The sequence below is a fragment of the Rattus rattus genome, chromosome 10 (assembly GCF_011064425.1).
Source record: "Rattus rattus isolate New Zealand chromosome 10, Rrattus_CSIRO_v1, whole genome shotgun sequence".
Taxonomy (NCBI): Eukaryota; Metazoa; Chordata; class Mammalia; order Rodentia; family Muridae; genus Rattus; species Rattus rattus.
This window is the reverse complement of record NC_046163.1, coordinates 35,666,623-35,682,237: the sequence shown is the minus strand read 5'-3', so window position 1 is coordinate 35,682,237 and position 15,615 is coordinate 35,666,623. Positions and strand designations below refer to the sequence as shown.

Genomic DNA, 15,615 nt, shown 5'->3' with positions numbered 1-15,615 from the left:
TTTTCTGAGCAGCTGGGGAGCGACCCAGGACCTTAAGGACCTTGCTGCCCGGAGGGAGGTGCGGAGGGCGGGGCCTGAGGTGGCCTTACCCACACCAAACCCAACTGCTGTTCCTTGGAGGGTCTGGGTGGAGCCAGCAGACAGGGTGCGATGCTCTCAGAGGACCTGGGTGGGAGATTCCTGGTGCCAGTGCACCGGGTTGCTTTGAGAAAGACCACAGCAGGCGCTGCTTAGGTGGCTAACAGTGGTGTGAAATAGGACACGAGGGGATCTGCTTTAATTTCGGTGTTTAGAAAGGTTCGCTTTTCTCTCCCAGATCCTGTTCCCTTGCATTCTTGAAAGCTAGAGTTCAGGGTTTTTGAAGATCCCCGGCCAAGCTGCTTCCAGTTGCAAACCCAGGGGCTGCCTCACCCTTTTCTGGAGGAACTTGACGTGTCCGTGGATTTCTCTTGTATTCCACTGTTTCTGTTTGGAACAGAAGTGTGTCTAGATAACTTTTAAAGTTCACAATTCTACTCCAGTAGCTGGAGGCCAGGGTGATCAGTTCATTCACGCTTTAGTTTTGATGTTGATTTCACACAGGCTGCTTTTCCTCTCAAAAACCGCGTTAAGAAAACTTTAGTGATGAGACCCTAAAGTAAATTAAACAGTTTTCTCTCATGTGTTCTAGTCATGGGAATATAATAAAAATTTAGTAAACTAATAACTTGAAATTCTGACCCAGAGTTTTTCTTTTAAAAAACAATTTTATGTATAGGTGTTTTGCCTGCATGTATGTTTGTATGCCTTGTGCATACCTGGTGCCTATAGAGGTTAGGGGACATTAGATCCCCTGGAACAGAAGTTATAGACTGACATGTGGATGCTGGGAGTCAAACCTGGGTCCTCTGGAGCAGCAGCTGTGCTGACAGCTGAGACATCTTCCCAGCCCTCGACACTGATTCTGCCATAAGCTACATGAGAGGGCAAACATTTAAAAAGTCTGCTTCAATTAGTGCTTCCCATCTAGAATAGCACACTGAGAAAAGCTCTGTTGGTTCACATAGATAAGAGGACTACAATTTTCTTCTCCATATCTAAAGCAACATAAGCACCTGCTTACCCGTCGGTTGGGATTACGGATGATGAAAGCCATCTGAAAGAAAAGCAGGGTAAAATGGCCAGTTCAGCGTTCCGGAAGGTGGAGGCGCTGGGGAGGGCAGTACAGAGTCCGCAGGGGGCTGTCAGCCTCCTCTATGACTGCAGTGTTTATCTTCAGATTCCTTTTTAATTGAAAATGTTGCTCATGCCTTTGTTGAAACTATTCTATACACTCATAAGCTCTTAATACTTCACTCCTTGTTTGGATTTGTCTGGACTGACGTCTGTCAGAGCAGCTAGGAGGAGAAACTCACTGTTGACTTGTGTGCAAGAGGCAGGGAGATTTTAAGATGTTATAACCATTCCTGTTTAGTGCCTTCAAATATGAAACTGTATAAAAGAAGACGTGGACATAACTATGCAGACGATCCACTCGTGAAACATAATTTATTGGCATTAGATAAAAGTTCAAATGTTACATTTGGAACCTGGCAGCTACAAAGTTGTGTTAAGTCAACTTTCTCAATGTCCAGACGTCAGCCTGACCAACTCTGGAGAGCAGCAGGGCCTAGGGAAGTGAGGCTGCTGGAAGTCAGTCCAAGGCTTCGGAATGGGGATGGTGCGGATTTAGAAAATATTTCAGAGGAGAGAAAGATGATTCTTTGAATCTACATTAAGCGCCTACTTACAACTTGGTCCATTTTGAATGACAGCCTGGCAATCTCTCCATAGTATGGAACTTGGTAAAGGTTTCGAGAGGCTTAGTGAGCTGAGCAGTTGGCCTTAATTGCAGCTTCTCTGGAAGACCCACCTTCCAGAAGACGATTTGTCAAATCACTACTGGAGTGGACGTCTTCTTTGTGAATCAGTGCAGAGTAGACCCTGAGACTTTGTTTTTTGAGATAGGATTCCTCTGTGTACCTGTCCTGGAACTCACTCTGTAGACCAGGCTGGCCTTGAACTCAGAGATTTGCCTGCCTTGGCCTCCCAACTGCTGGGATTAAAGTTGTGTGCCACCACTGCATGGCTGAGACTCTGCATTTTTAAATTTGTTCCTGGATGAGCAAAAGGCAGAATGTCTTATATTAAGTGGTGAACAGTGGAAGAAATGGTAGAAGAAGTCCAAAGTGGGCTGCTTGTTCAAGGCCTGGGCTGTACAGGAGAAGCAAGGAAGGGAAACAGGTCAAGGAAGAGGGCTGGTTTTCTCCCCTCCCTGGCTATCCCTTTCTAGGCAAGATAAAATGAATCAGGATATATTCATGTTATAGGGATCTATAAAGGGATGGAAACGCAGAAGTGTATAGTGATATCTGAAGGGTAATATGCTCATGGTCCTACGGGTGCCATGTGACTGGGAAACAGATCCCTCACCCCAACACACATACGGACACCTGAAGGAAAGAAATGGGGAGGCTGGTGCAGACCTGGGCTAGAGCTGGGGTTTATAGAGAAATTCACATTTTTAATGAGGGCTAAAGCAAAGTTGTCTTCCAGAGGTGGCGTAATAGTGGGTTAAGATATCTAAGATGGATGGCGAAGTCTTGGAGTAACTGTCAACAAGACTTCAATCTTGATACCAAATGGCCAAAACTGGGCATTAATATTCAAAGCCTTGGAAAGTGGGATTAATGTATATTGATTCTACCATGGGTTTCCAAACCAACCATTCCTTAACTATCAAAATTATTCTAAGTACCACCATTTCCTTTTTCCACTCCATGTAATCATAAGGAGAAACTAAATTGAAGGTCCCAGGCCCAAGGGGAGTTGACTTCCCAATAGTTCAACAGCTTCTAATATAAGAGTTCAGATATCTCAGGGATAACCTGTAAGGGAACAGTTGTCGGAATCCAGACACATCAAAGACAACTTCTCCATCTTGCTGGCAGGGTCAAACTAAGTTCATGCTCCCAGAGCCAGGGACCTGGTCATATTCTGATTGATGAAAACTTCCAAGCTCAACCCCTTATGTTGAAATATGATTGGACGGTGCTCCAGCCTATCCTGCTCCACCTTGTTTCGTGGTTTTAGCCTTTAAATATGCCATGCAGCATTCTTTGGGGTCCTGGTTCTCCTGAGTCTGTTCTTCGGCCCTGATCAATCCATATCAGCTTGATTACATTTTTGTCATCTGCATTGACCTGATGTTTGAGTTATGTTGGAATTAAGTGGACCCCTCAGAGTCCTGTGCTTGTGTGGTATGCACAAAGGCCCTGGGCTCAATCCCCACCACTGTCAAAAAGTTCCAGGAACTCACTGACTTCCTGAACTCACTGACTTCCTAAGGCAAGAATGTGTGTAGGAGCAGCTGCAATTGAAATTCACTCCCAGATTGCAATCGGGTTGTTGCTGTGAGGAGACCAGGTGCAGGCTGTTAATTACCGGATAACAAATAGGTCATTGGCCATCCTAACAGACAGGGAAAGCAAGTGGTGACCTGACCTACAGAGTTCTCTACTGATAGTTAAATGTAGGGCCTAAGAAATGAACTCCACAAACAACCCACTTGGACTTTTTGTGTGTTGCTACAAAAACAAACCAGCAAAACACGGTTTATGTTTTGAGAATAGAGACTTCTCCTGTCCTAAGTCCTACAAAGGCAGCATACACTATTCTAAGCACTAAACCCAGATTCTAGATCCGCAGCCCTGAAACGAATTTCAAGATTGAAACATTCCATCCTGTAGCAAAGCTCTTTAAACAGGAAGGTAAACAACTCAAACAGCTTCAAGACCTGAAACTGAGCAGATTCACTAGGCCTCTCCCTCCCTGCCTGAGGAAACAATAAAGCCTGAGAGTCCCTCTTAACTGAGCCAAATTGCCAAGAAGACTCTCAGACCAGACTAGCTGCCCGGAGGAAGCAGAAATCAGCAGAAGAGGTTTAGAACAACTGTGCCTCTTTGAAAGAACTGGTTCCAACCTGATGAGCTGCCTGTAGGCATGTTTTCCAGGTTCTCAGCTTTTGTAAGGTATCACCCATGTTGGGGTGGGCTTGGGTGATTCGGCTAGCGGTCTTTTGAGTCTTTTTCTGTTCCAATAAAACTCATTGCTTCACCAGGTTGGACTTGGGCGGTAACTATACAATGTCTGTGGTGGGCTTCCCATGGGAGAGAGTGCCAATGTTGTGTGGCGTCTCCCTAGGAAAGTCACACAACGATGGCAAAATTCATCTTGGGCTTTCCTCAAAAGACAATCTTGAGACCTCCTATGGATAGCTATTCTAGGGAAAATACTCAAGCTTTGCAGTGACTACCACTTGTCAGCTCTAAAATGAACAATAATTGCGTTCACCGTATGCCATCACTGTTTTAAGCTTCTATGGCTTAGGAGATAAATGTCATTTTGGTCCACGTTTGACGTTGCATACGGTTAGTGGGACTCAATTTATCACCTACTTATGAGTCTTGTTACAAAGTGAGTTGTTGGAATAAGTAATTTTAGCAGTGGATGGAAGTCCTAATCGTGGGGACTGAGGTATTTTGTGATAGGAAACTTCACGTGGTGTGGAGAAGGTACACTAAAAAGCATTCCTGGAGATGTGCAGAAGTATGGCCATGACGGAAAGATGGCTTCCACGCTCTCCCAGGTATAGCTTTCCGAATAGAGGGTGCTGCTCCTTAATGAAGCAGCGTCATGCTGTATGTGCTCTCTCCTCTATCCCTCCAATAACCTTACAATTCAAAGTTTGTTGTTTACTACCTGATATAGTTTGTCAACTCCACACAACCTAGAATCATGTAGGAAGAGAATCTCAGTGAAGGATTCTCTACATCAGGTTGGCCTGTGGGAAAGGTTACTGAATATTTTTTATTGATTTGGTTAACTACTCTGGGATGACCCAGCCTGAATGTGAATGTCACCATCCCTTGGGTGTGAGCACTGGATATAAGGAAAAAAAAAATCACTAAGCAGGCATGTATTTTCTCTGTTCCAGACTGCAGATGTTAACAAGTTGCATAAGATTCCTTTCTTGACTTCGACAGTGCTTGATTGTCACTTGGAATTGTGAGCCTAGTTGGTTTTTGTCGGGATGTTTTTATCAGAGCAACAGAATTAAAACTAGATTATTATTCAACAATCATTCTATTACAGTCTGCACCTGAGCCAGACATGTTGGTCCACATCATAATCTCTCCATGGTAGAGGCAGGAGAATCTCATTAAGTTTAAGGACAGCCTTGAGCTACAGAATAAGACTTTCTCAAAAGAGAGGAAAAAGTTAACGTTCTCGGTAGGAATAAAATATAAAATTAATGTATACAGAATTCCTGGTGCTAGGTATGGTAACTTTGTTATCTCAGATTATTGGGTCTGAGAATCCGGGGTAATATCCTTCTTGAGGGAGTCATCCAGTGAGATATTTTCTGAAAACGTTAAACTCTACTCTCAATGTTGGCTTGCCAAGGTAAAAGGATACCAGATTCAGCTGGGTAGATCTTACTGTATGGCGGACTAATTTCCACTGTTCTAGAGATAGTTTATTCCTAAAATCTCTTGATTCCTTTTCTCAGGCTTTGTCTAAGGAGGGATTTTTGTTTTAGTTCGTTCTGAGGACTCAATGGGCCCTTAAAAATACGAAGACGTTCCTTCTAAAACTTGTCATTGAAACGTTGCAGTATGTGGGTCCATTTTTCATTTTAGGGTGCTCTTCCCCTGTTAATCTACCAATCAGCTACTCCTGCTCAACTAGAAGACGGATATATAAACCCTTTCTAGTTTCGGTTTTTAAGAGACTCTAATATTCTTCATTCATTGATAGAACATTTTGTTCTCTTGGAGATATTCCTTTATGGGTTTTAGGCAGAAGAATAGTACTTGGGCGCTTAGGGATTCCTGCCCCCTTTATGCAACCCACCGCTCTCCAGCTGGGGCTTTTCCTATCTCCGCCTCCGGAGCCCAAGGCTCAACACGTGTGCATCACCCCACCTAGTTTCCGGTCTCTTAATCTGAATCCTTTGAGAATCTTTAGTTTGTCTATTTTAAGAGTGCACATTGCTGGGGTTGGGATTTAGCTCAGTGGTAGAGCGCTTGCCTAGGAAGCGCAAGGCCCTGGGTTCGGTCCCCAGCTCCGGAAAAAAAAGAACCAAAAAAAAAAAAAAAAAAAAAAAAAAAAGTAAGGGAAAGGTATTCATATCCTGTATTTCTACTTGCTAGTTTTTGAGGGCTCTTGTCAATCTAGTTTACTCTACAAACCCAACAGACATATCCAAGTGAAATTATCCTCCGTAGTCTCCCACTTCTCTTCTTCCCAGGGCAATGCCCCCCTGGGATGTTCTTCATTCCAAAAGTCCGTCCATCCATCCAGTCCTCTCTTCTAGGAGTCTAAGTCGCTTCTAGTCCAGCAGTAATTCTCAGGCCAGAACCAGACTCGCTCTAATTTTCCCCCCAAATAAACGCAGACCTATGGGGCGAGGACAGCTTTGGGTCTAACGGGGCGGAGTGGAGGGCACCTCTCCTGGCTCAGCCGGAACTGCAGGATCCTCCGCCGCCGTCCCCGCCTCCCACAGGTGCCTGGGGCGGGGCGAGGCCGCTGGTCACCAGTGGAGGGAGGTCCGGCGGCGTCTGTGTTTTCCCACCGCATCCGGAGGGAGGTAGGCGCGGCAGGTTGCCTGCGCCACCCCGGAGGGGGAGCCGGGCCTCGGCCTCACCCGCACCCACACGGCGGGTCTCCGCTAACCGTCACACCGGCCGCGCCTCCGCGCGTGGAACGTGGTGCACGGGACCGGACGGCCCGCGGTGCGCAGGCGCGCGAGACCCTCGCCGGCTCGGCTTCTCCGCGGCTCTCCAGGAGTGCCCCGGACTTGGGCGGCGCGCAACGGCAGCGCGGGTGCGAGGGAGCGAGGCCGGCAAGCCGCAGCCAGGTAGTGGCGGGCCGCAGAGGGATGCGCTAACGCCGTCCTCGGCACGACTTTCCGACTCAGGTCACGGGAAGAGCATGGGGCAGACCGGAGGACCGGCCGAGGGAAGGGACCCCCGCCCCTTCCTGAGCCGAGCGAGGCGACCGGGCGGCCTGCGATCCGTTCAAGCTTCTCCCCCGGTCGCTCCTACTCCGCGACCTCATTAATACCCTTGGTTCCCAAAGAGTGGCTGAGAGATTCCATCTGATACTGAGCTGCAGTGGGGGAATGACACCCCCTAAGGAGCTTGAGGTCATCCTTTAAGCATCCTTACCAACCAGGCCCTGTTGGGACCTAATACCAGCCAACCTTGAGGATTGGGAGGGCTCATCCCTACCAGCTGAGTTTTGGAGTTTGTAGTGAGTGTGGCAGGGCTTGTGGTGCACGAGCCTCGGAACACTCGGGGTATTGCTTCAGCCTTATCGCCTATAAAACTCACATCTGAGTTTTTATATTCCAAGGGTGGTCGTTAAAGGGCTTTTGTTTGTTTGTCTGCTTGCTTGCTTGTTTTTGGGTTTTGTTCTGCCGTGCTTTTGACCACTTTCTCTCAAAAGCATTTTCCCCCTTAAATCCTATAGCACAATGTCTGAGCAAGAGCGCATACAGGACTGTCTGAGGAAAGAGATACGGTCTCTTCTTATTTCCACTAAAGATGGTTTGACTCCACAACAGCTGGAAAAGGAGTACCTATTGATGGTTGGCAACCATCTACCCCTCCGAATCCTTGGCTATCGGTCCACTATGGAACTGGTGTTGGATATGCCTGATGTGGTTAGTGTCTGCCCCTGTGGGGATGGTACCGTAATATTGAAAGGTAGGTTTAAGACTTTGGACGGTCTATAGTACACTTTAAATTAAGACGTACGACTCGGTACAGGATTGTTCTAACTCTACAGTTATCTTGTATCCCAGGGCAGCAGATCTGAACTGGGGTGGTGGTCCTAAGTACCTTTGAGGCTGCGGGGCCAGTGAGAGCAAAGGAAAACCAAAACAACCTCCCAGATTCCCATTCTCCAGAAGAATGGATATTCACAAAACTGTATCACACAGTCTCAGATTACTGATTTTTAAATTCCTAAGACTCATTTTAAATTTCGTTAAGCACAAATTAGTGACACGTTGAGACCCTAATTAGCAGTACTAGCGCATTCTCCAGCTGGTAGAGGAGTTAGGAAGCTACTGGTCAGAACGTAAGAAATGCTGGAGCCAAGAGCTTTGCCTTACTCTACCCACATAAACTCTGGAGAGATAACAGTTGGCTGTGTGATTGCAGATACAAAGGACAAATGGAGTGTGTTGTTTACGTGAAAGTGATTTCTCTTCCCCCCACCCCATCTCCTCAGCCATTCCAGATGAATCCACCAAAGGAATAGCAAGTTTGGTTGCAAAGCAGAGAAGGAGCCATAAGGTCCGAAACTCCATGCAAAAGGGAAGAAGCAGCGTGTGCTCCGGCCGGGTGCCTTACCGCGGAAGGGTGCCCCCTATTCTCCCGGCAGTAGTGAAGAGTGAGTTGAAAGACCTTTTGGCATTGTCTCCTGTTCTCCTTTCTGACTTTGAAAAGGCATTTGCCAGGCGTTTCGGACGATCCTTTCAGTATATGCAGTATGGATTCCTCTCTATGTTTGAAGTGCTGAGTGCTGCTTCGGATGTCATTTGTGTAGAGCAGACCAGAGCAGGTTCTCTGTTGACACTAAAAAAGAGTGCATCAGAGGAAAAGCAGAGAGAATGGCCAGCAGGTAAGCCTGTCAGCGTTAATCGTCGTGTCGTGCCCACAGACTCTGGAAAATAGGGTTACCTAAACAAGGCCCTGCACTGAGACAGCAGCAGTTGACGTGGCAGCCTGGTGGGGGCCGTCTCGGAAGGCTCCATCATCCAGGATGAACAGCTACGAGCAGTTAATGGCTGCAGAGAGGGGATCCGCCTTCTCCAAGGATGAGCCCTGTGATGGGCTTTTAATACCAAGTAGTCAGCCCTAAATATATTCACATGTGAGCAACACTGGATGAACTCAGCAGGATATATGTACGTGTGTATGTGTGTGTGTGTAACAGTAATTGAGGTGGTCACAAATTTGAGAGTTGTGGGACATGGGAAGAGTTGGAGGGCAGACAGAAGTGGAACTGACAAACACAGCACTCATGTATGAAATTCTCAAAAAAATTTAAATTAAAAACAATAATTGTTGGTAGAGCACTTGCCTAGCAAGCGCAAGACCCTGGGTTCGGTCCCCAGCTCCGAAAAAAAGAAAAGAAAAAAAAAACCCAATAATTGTGGGGCTGGAGAGATGGCTGCCCTCCTGGAGAACCAACATTCAGTTCCCAGCACCCACAGGGTGGTTCGTCGTTCTCTATAACACCAGTCCCAGAGGATCTGACTCCCTCTTCTGGCCTCTGTGGGCACCGGGCATGTATGCGTTACACAGACATATATTCAAGTAAAACACACATAACACATAGGATATTTTTTAAAATGATTGTGCTGTGGGGGAGCAAACCTTCGAGCAATGTTCCTGGAAAGGGAATCGAAGGGTTAAACTCCATGAGTTTGATAAAGTAGAATCATGTCTGCCACTTACAAGTTGAATAATCTTTGGCAAGTCAGTCAATTCTCCATAAGTCTTGGTCCAGATCTCTGCTGTAGATACAATGGGACATAATGGGACATGGGACTTGGCGTGGTACCGAGGGCCTTACATGAGACAAGGGCGGAGGAGAACCTTCATACTGTGCGAGAGATGAGACTCAGGACTAACGTCGTCATCACCCCAGCCCCTGGACAGAGTGTGTACACTAATGGGGAAGGGGCGCTTGTTTCACAGAATGGTATGTCTGTTTAGCGGACCTTTTGTTCCAAAGTCTGCATTCGGATTAAAGTAGGAGAGTCACGAGAATGTGTCACGAGTTTGCAAAACAGTGTTAAGCCGGTGGGTGACATTCTAAAGATACGAGGGGGGTATGTTGTACTCAGAGAAAACTCGATGCCAGTGCGTGCTGTGGGGAGGCCTCTCAACCCTGCCAGTGTTCTTCAGGGTTCAGATTAGGAGGACTCAGCTGTGCTATTGAGTTTACAGAGGGCTGAGTGTGTGACCACCGCACTGCTAGGGCACTAGCCTAGCACGTGCGAGCCCTGGGTTTGTTTCAGCACTTAAGAAGAAAACCAAAAACTATTGTGTAAAGTAATTTGCCAACATTTACCGAATGTTGGTGTGGGTATTCTTCCCAGTGATGGACTCATTCCCATTTCCCATATCTTCAGATACCTCAGAAATAATTGGCATATTTAGTAAACTGGACCTTGGGGTAAAGAAAACACTAGACCGTGATGATTTTCAGGGGATCCAAGCACTGCGGAATACAGTTCCCAGGAGAGGACTTAATTTTAGGACTGTGTTCTCCTTGCCCTGCCTTACACCTACCATGGGAAGTGTAGCTCTGTGCGGACTGCTTGGTTGGGTGCTCTTTGGTCTTTGAAATGAAACACAGTCTTTAAAGTTTTTGCCTATAAAATGCTACTTCCCAATTATATTCAGGTAACCTTATATGGAATTTTAGAGAGCAACAATCTTTTCAGTAACGTTTCTTAGTATTTTTTTTTAACAAATGACCAACCAACATATTATATAAATTTTATTGGCTATGTACATTTTCCCTTCTAAACTGAGGGCAGTTAGTGTCTTTGTATATAAAACTCCTGAGAAATTGCTAGTCACTCTTTTTTTCTTCTTTCTTAACAAAAGGTAAAATTTTTACTCAGCCGTTTAGAATGAAACAACAGGGGTCATACTCTACAGGATTCCCAGTCACGAAGACACGCTTTTCACAACCCATTTCCAATATGGAGCCCCCAAAGCAAGTACTGAGCATGGAGAAGATACCCATGTTTAACACAGTGGAGGCTTCAAGGCTTAGCCACACTGAAAAATTAAACCAGGTAAGGGATAGAGAAATACTGAAAACAGGCTTTCTGGTTGAGCGGCGTGATGACTTAGACCGGATGGGGAAGCTGATCGTGGGATAACTGAAAACCTGCCTGGAGAACAGGTGCAGTCCTTAAAGGCACTGGCTGCTTTTGCAGAGGACCTGGGCTCAATTCCCAGCACGTGGTGACTCACAACCCTCTAACTCCAGTTTCAGGGGATCTGATGTCCTCTTCCGGCCTGGCCTCTGCTGGCACCAGGCCGTAGACATACACGTACACATTCACCTATACACATAAAATAATAAAGACAAAAGCTTTTTAAATGCACGCATTGACTGTGGACGTGACTAAGCCTCTAGTCTGTTTCTGGTGATTTAGGGAGAGGTGAAAGGCAGCAGTTTTCTCAGCCACATACATGGTTTCTGGGATCTTCTGGGCAGATACATTCTTGTCTGTAACTCCAGATCCAGTTTCTGTTTAGAATTATTAGTTGATTTTATGCTGGAGAATACATCTAATAACCATGTTAGGTATCTTTTTACGTACATAGTTGCCATTTGTATATGGTCTTTGAAATACAAGAATATTTGGTCCTTAACAAAATTGGGTTTTGTCATTTTATGGAAATGGAAGAATTCAGTACGTTCTGGGTGGAACATACAATGCAGACATTTTCTCCTGGTTTGTGGTTTGACTCTAACTTTTTAGATTTATGTCTTTTATTCTCTGTGCGTGAGTGTTTTGACTGTATGTGTGGATGTGCACTGGGCATGCCTGGTGGCTAGGGAGGGAGGAAGAGAGCATCAGGTCCCCTGGAAATGATTGTGAGCCAGCAGGTGGATGCTGGGCAAGGAACCTGGGTCTTCGGCAAGAGCAAACACTCACGACCCCTGAACCTTTTCTCCAGCCCACTTTTTCTCTTTTTTTTTTTTTGGTTCTTTTTTTCGGAGCTGGGGACCGAACCCAGGGCCTTGCGCTTCCCACTTTTTCTCTTCTTAATCTCGTCTTTTGTAAAGTTGAAGTCTTGATTCTGGTGATCTAATTTTCTGAGTTTTCTCATACTACTTTTTGTATAATATGCCAGGTATGAACTGAGATTTTTCTGAGTAAGGACAGCAGTTAAGGCAGTGCTGTCTCTTTGACAAGTGTCCTTGCTGCATTAAATGGACTACCTCAGCCCCCCGCCCGAGGCTTCTGATAGCTGTCACTTTATAGTAGCTTAGAGCTATAAAATTAAATGTTATGAAGTTAATTTTAATTACAAAATCAGTGTGTGAGTATGTGTGTGTTACTGTGTGTGAGTGAGCATGAGTACGTGTGTGTGTGTCTGTGAGTGTGTGTGTCTGTGTGTGCAGACCTGAGGTTGATGATGGGTATTTCCTCAGTGACTCCCTACTTTCCAAATTCAGGTCCTCAAATACCTCCCCACCCTTCTCCTCTCCCATGCTTTTAGGACTTTGCTTCCCAATTCCCAGAGCAGGAAATCTGTTAGATAGTGACTCTGCCACTGACAGCACCCCCACCCCCCCCCCCTCCCCCACCCCGCCAGCCTCCTCAGGTGACTGTGCACGAGTGTGTGCGCACGCGCACACACACACACACACACACACACACACACACACACACATTTCTTTCATCCTTTGCTTATATTACATAAAGGAGATTCACCTACTGCTCTTTTAAAAGGCTATTCGTTTCAGTTGTGCTCTAACTCAACACCCCTAACTCCCTTTCAGGAACCTTCTAACAGCCCATTCCTTTCAGGCTTTAGGCAGTCACTAAGTATTTAATAATACTAAGTAACTTTAGGAAATGAATGGCAAGTGTTATTTCTGGACAAGAGTATCCACTAACTGGAGACTGCACAGCGTCTTATAGATAATGCTGTTTAACTAGGAATATTCCTCAGTGTCTAGTTTCAGACATATTTCATTTACATATTCGATACAGTATAAAACATCTCAGTGCTGCTTTTTAAAATTACTTAACTATGTGTATACATATACAATGCGTATATACATATACTTGTGTCTGTGTGTGAGTATATCCCTGTGAATACAGATGCCCACAAGGTCAAAGGGTAAGAACGGAACTGAGGTCCTCTGCGAGAGCAGTAAGTGCTCTTAACCACAGAGCCGCATTTGACCCATCTGACTGAAATACATTTCGCTTTATAGCTTGCTTACATCTGTGACTTTGAAGAGCTTTGACTTTTTGCTCTATTCACAGTTGGAGAGCACATTCAAATCAGTAATTGCACAAATTGGACCTGGAGGAACTGTTGATCCAGACCTAAAGCACAAGATAAAATTTGTAAGTATTTTCCATTTCTTGGAAACAAAAATAATTGGTTTTCTCATGTGGGTTGATTTAATCGCCTGCAGTAATTATTTAGCTTCGTGTTTATTTCTCATTGTTTCTAAAATACTGATATATGAACACAGTTTTTTATATAAAAAAGGAATAAATATATCCTGAGAATTTTGGTGCGAAATTGTTAAAAAAAAATGACTCTTCCAGTAAATGTTCTCTTCCCTCTTTTTCCTTCCTTGCCCAACAAATCATTGTTGACAAACAGTTCGAAATCTTTCCAGTTCAGTTTTCTCTCCTGCAAATGTAGTTATTGGCCATGGTTAGTGTAGCCCGAAGTGTTAATGTTCCATGTTTCATTTAGGAGGATCCGTGAGGGATTAAAGGTTGAGTTGCTTTGGATCTTGGCTATTAAAAAAAAAAATCCTGCAGTGAACTCTCTTGAACAATGATGTAAAACTGAACTTTTGATTTGTTGAGGATAAAAATCAGGAGTTGAACAAATGGACACTTCAGCAGACAGCTTTACTCCCACCACATTTTAAATGATAACAGTTTTACACTAGCTGCTTTTCTGTGTCCTTTGTACTGGTTTACACATTTGTATGATTGGCCTGTTTTATTATTTTGTGTTATTAGCATATGGAAACCCTTTGGCTGTTGTATAATGGGCCAGTGTAGTCGGCCTTGAGGATTTTGGTCCTGATCTGAGTAAGGAAATGTCATCATAGTTCCTACTGCCTTGAATTATCCCACTTCAGTGCTGTGACTTTGGTGGGAGACAGGCAAAAAACAGATAGGCTGGGGCAGCAAAAGCAGATACACTCTGGCAGCCTTCACTTGTTATTTTTGAAACTTGAACAGTGTTGACAATTGTTTGTTCAAGGATATTGTTCACGCTTAATACAGCACCAAAAATAGGGGAAACATTCATTGATTAAAAAAAAATTGACGGGGTTGGGGATTTAGCTCAGTGGTAGAGCACTTGCCTAGCAAGCGCAAGGCCCTGGGTTCGGTCCCCAGCTCCGAAAAAAAAAAAATTGATAAAGATAAAAGTATTCATTCATTAAACTAAGGATTCTCATGTGGCTCTTAATCTTTCACTTATATCTGTGTTTCATTTCTGTTGATTAGGTCGTGTCTAAGTTTCCACAAGGTTTGTTCATTTCTAAACTGCTTGGCGAGTTTGAGGTAGGTGTTTCCTTACTCTTTGTATTGCTGCTTTTCCTTCTGATAGACACGTTTGCCATTGCCACTGGATCCTCTGTCTGTGCTATCAGCACTTAAACCACCTTGTTTTATGTTTTGTGGCTTTTTCTTTATTATGATAAGGCTACTTAAAAATCTGGCTAGTAAAAATTCCTGGTTATGAATAGGAAGAACATTTTTACTACTTATTGTTATAACATCATTGAAATAACGATTAATGTATTTTTAAGTGTGATAGTACTGAGATATGGAAAAACAGAACCTCTCATACACATTCTTGATTTTATATCCAGCAATGATATTAAGAATGATAATACTGTAAAGACACGATAATCAAAAAATAGAGAAGTATAAACAGACCTGCATAGTAAGAAAAAAAATGTAGTTTAAGCTAACTGAAATGATGCCAGATTAGAACTTGAGTCTTGAGGAAGAGCTGAAGAACAGAGGATGAAGTAAACATGTAGTTGTATCTGAAAGGTGACTCTCTCACGAGTTAAGACATGCTACTATTTAAAGCTAAAATGATAGCCTCTAGCTGGGTTTATTACATGAAGCCGATGTAATACGAAAACGATAACATAACAGATTGTATAAACTGCAAACTTATGCTTTCTGTGACATGCAGACTAACACTAAGGAGGTTGTGGTGTGTATTATAATACCCAGAGCAGCCAGTAAAGATGCAAGGATAGATAGCCATAAAGCCAACAGATGAGACCACTTGTATCAATGCATGCAGTGACTCAGGAAGGCGGGCAAGGAAAACAGGAATAAGATGTGGAGTGCAAGATACAGGTGGGGAGATACAGATGGAAAGATATGGATGGAGTTACCTGAACTTAAAACAGGTGAGAGGAGAGAACTTGTATATGGGGTCTACTTATGCAGCATGGTAGCTCTAAACCTAGATATGTTGCTTTCATTAATGTAAGTGGACTACCTGCTGTAATTGAGATAGCCTGTGAGCCCAGTGGTGGTGGCACCTGCCTTTAATCCCAGCACTCGGGAGCCAGAGGCAGGGAGATGTAGTGAGTTTGAGGCCAGCCTGATCTATGGAGTGAGTTCCAAGACAGCCAGAACTACACAGAGAAACCCTGTCTCAAAAACAAAACAAAACAAAGCAGAAACAAAACAAAATAAAAACAAAAAAGCCTGTGGTACAGGATGAGAAACCAGGCCCATGTGTAACTTGACAACAA

General features: G+C 44.5%; 1 protein-coding gene across 1 annotated transcript in view; it reads left to right on the top strand.

The window, feature by feature from the left end:
- The first annotated feature begins 7,180 nt into the window (after positions 1-7,180).
- Tdrd5 (tudor domain containing 5) overlaps positions 7,181-15,615 on the top strand; it is a 48,477-nt gene continuing 40,042 nt past the window's right edge. The window contains exons 1-6 of the mRNA XM_032915031.1: positions 7,181-7,228; positions 7,555-7,790; positions 8,320-8,712; positions 10,713-10,906; positions 13,124-13,207; positions 14,339-14,395. Coding sequence (XP_032770922.1) covers positions 7,559-7,790; positions 8,320-8,712; positions 10,713-10,906; positions 13,124-13,207; positions 14,339-14,395 — 960 coding nt within the window. The 5' untranslated portion in view covers positions 7,181-7,228; positions 7,555-7,558. The remainder of the gene's footprint in view (positions 7,229-7,554; positions 7,791-8,319; positions 8,713-10,712; positions 10,907-13,123; positions 13,208-14,338; positions 14,396-15,615) is intronic.